General features: G+C 34.4%; 1 protein-coding gene and 1 long non-coding RNA gene across 2 annotated transcripts in view; one reads left to right on the forward strand and one right to left on the reverse strand.

Annotated features, from left to right (window-relative positions):
• The window catches only part of LOC107832916 (GTPase IMAP family member 4-like), a 3,734-nt gene extending 2,544 nt beyond the window's left edge, over positions 1–1,190 (forward strand). Inside the window, exon 4 of the mRNA XM_016664255.1 lies at positions 9–1,190. Coding sequence (XP_016519741.1) covers positions 9–515 — 507 coding nt within the window. The 3' untranslated portion in view covers positions 516–1,190. The remainder of the gene's footprint in view (positions 1–8) is intronic.
• A 932-nt stretch (positions 1,191–2,122) lies between these two features.
• The window catches only part of LOC107833881 (uncharacterized), a 13,586-nt gene continuing 13,496 nt past the window's right edge, over positions 2,123–2,212 (reverse strand). Inside the window, exon 3 of the long non-coding RNA XR_001659655.1 lies at positions 2,123–2,192. This is a non-coding gene — a long non-coding RNA (uncharacterized LOC107833881). The remainder of the gene's footprint in view (positions 2,193–2,212) is intronic.

The raw sequence follows: 2,212 nt of genomic DNA on the forward strand, positions 1-2,212 counted from the left end.
CTGCTTCTTACACCATAGTCCTGTTCACTCATGCTGACTTGCTGAGAGGTAAATCTGTTGAGGACTATGTGGCAGAAAGCAAAGAACTACAAACTCTAATAGACAGGTGTGGAGGAAGATACCACTCGTTAATCAATGGGCAGAGTTCAGACAGACAACAGGTCACAGAACTTCTGGATAAAATAGAAGAAATGGTTCAAAGAAATGGGGGAGACCATTACACCAATAGTATGTACAAAAAAGCCCAGAGGGAACTGGAGGAGGAGGAGTTAAGGGCGTGGTGGGAGGAAGAAGAGAGAAAAGAGAGGAAAAGGTGTAAACATGAATATGAAGGAGAGCGACAGAGGGATAGAGAGAAGAGGGAGAGAGATGAAAAGTTCCGTTTTTGGTGTAAATTATTAAGTCATACTGCCAAAGTATTGATGATGACAAACTATTTCTACCTTGTGAAAATAGGAGGTGGTATTGGTTTCCTCGTTGCTGACTGTGAACTCATAGGCTATGTATTTTCTTAAAGCAGCAGAAAATGTGTCTAAATGAACCAATATATACCGTTGATCACAACAGTGAGTGAACTGTTTAGCAGTAATCGAGCTGGTAGACGACGATATCTAATTTACAGAATACAGACACATAAAATCCACCCCTTGGATGTCTATTGTCAATACGAACAATTCAGGCTCTGTGTTTTGGGTTTCTCCTTCTTAGTTGTTTATTTTTTTAAATTCATATTATTTTGTGCATATGAAAACAGTTGTCATCAATGAAAGTTAATGAACAGTTAGTTATCCAGACACAACTCATGCACAGTTTATGCTCTTCTGCAGAGACTGAAACATGTTCACCAGTTTAGTGACAAGTTTGGCACATCTCTGACTGAGATGAAAAACTGTTTATTTATTATTTATTAATTTTTGTAAAAAAATCTGACCACTGTCGTAATCTTTTGCTGTCGTCTCTGTGAGTAATTGATAAGATTATAACATTTCATGTGAGAAATTTTACACATGAAAGCTGGAAATAATATTACATCTGTATCAAGTGGATTCCTAAAAATGGGGGTGGTTTTCTGCTTAGCAACAACTTTCAAAAACAAAAACAATGCACTAAAAAAATGTTACTCTAACAGAATATAATTAAGAGCAAATAATGCTGGTCCACAGTTAGAAGTGACTGTATATAACTATTCCATATAGTTACTTTGGTTCAGAGTTTAAAGATTATATTTTGAGGTAAAATATGTTTGGGGTATTCAGGTGGTTTTCTTTTATCTTTCTGTTCAAAGAAATTTACTTGCTATCTTAACATGACCTAAAATGTGTCAGGATGGAAGGTGGTTGGTTTAAAATGTTTATAGTATACTATTTTCTTTCAATGCATTTGTTTCTTTCCATTTTATGGTTTTAATCTAAACTGGAGAGACAGTTTCTTTGTAATAAAAATCTGACATGATTGGTGTCAGTTTGGTTGCAATGTTTGTGGAATTCAGAATCTTTTTGTTTTAAGACGTTCTCATTTGAATTTGCTTCTTCCTACATTTCCTACACAATTAAACATTTTCTTTCTTCCAGATTTAATTTATTTAAATATATTATGTTCACTATCTGTTTTTATTTTATTACTAAACATTGAACATCTGTATGTATCTGTATAAAGAGGAATAATTGACTCAAATATTGTGCAACAGTAAATCTGTTTTGGCTATCGATTATTGCATAGAGCAGTGATTAATAAACTATTTCATTATCTAAAATTCACCATGCTGGGGCACCAACTGGCAAAAATCACTCTCAGGTATTATAAATACCTGCGTGATTAACTCTAGATTTTAAAGTAATAATAGATGAAGGCATGAATCCAGCACTGGTGTTCTTTGAACACCAAGACGCAACACATGTATGAAATAAACACAGACAACATCTCTCTACTATATGAGTTTAGTAATAAAAATAATTTAACCTTACAATCAACAAACTCACTAGGTACACACAACTAAACTATTTGGTATTGTAAATAACAATTTTCACAATGCAAAGCAGAGGTTGAAAATAGACTATATCTATATATATATCTATATATCTATATATATATATATATATATAAAATTCCCTTCCTCACCCTCCGCGGGTGGTCTCTCTCTTTCATCCTCTGAGCTCAGGTCCTCTACCAGAGGCCTGGGAGCTTGAGGGTTCCTCCAGTATCTTAGCTGTGC

Source organism: Poecilia formosa, unplaced genomic scaffold, assembly GCF_000485575.1.
Source record: "Poecilia formosa unplaced genomic scaffold, Poecilia_formosa-5.1.2 Scaffold474, whole genome shotgun sequence".
Lineage (NCBI taxonomy): Eukaryota > Metazoa > Chordata > Actinopteri > Cyprinodontiformes > Poeciliidae > Poecilia > Poecilia formosa.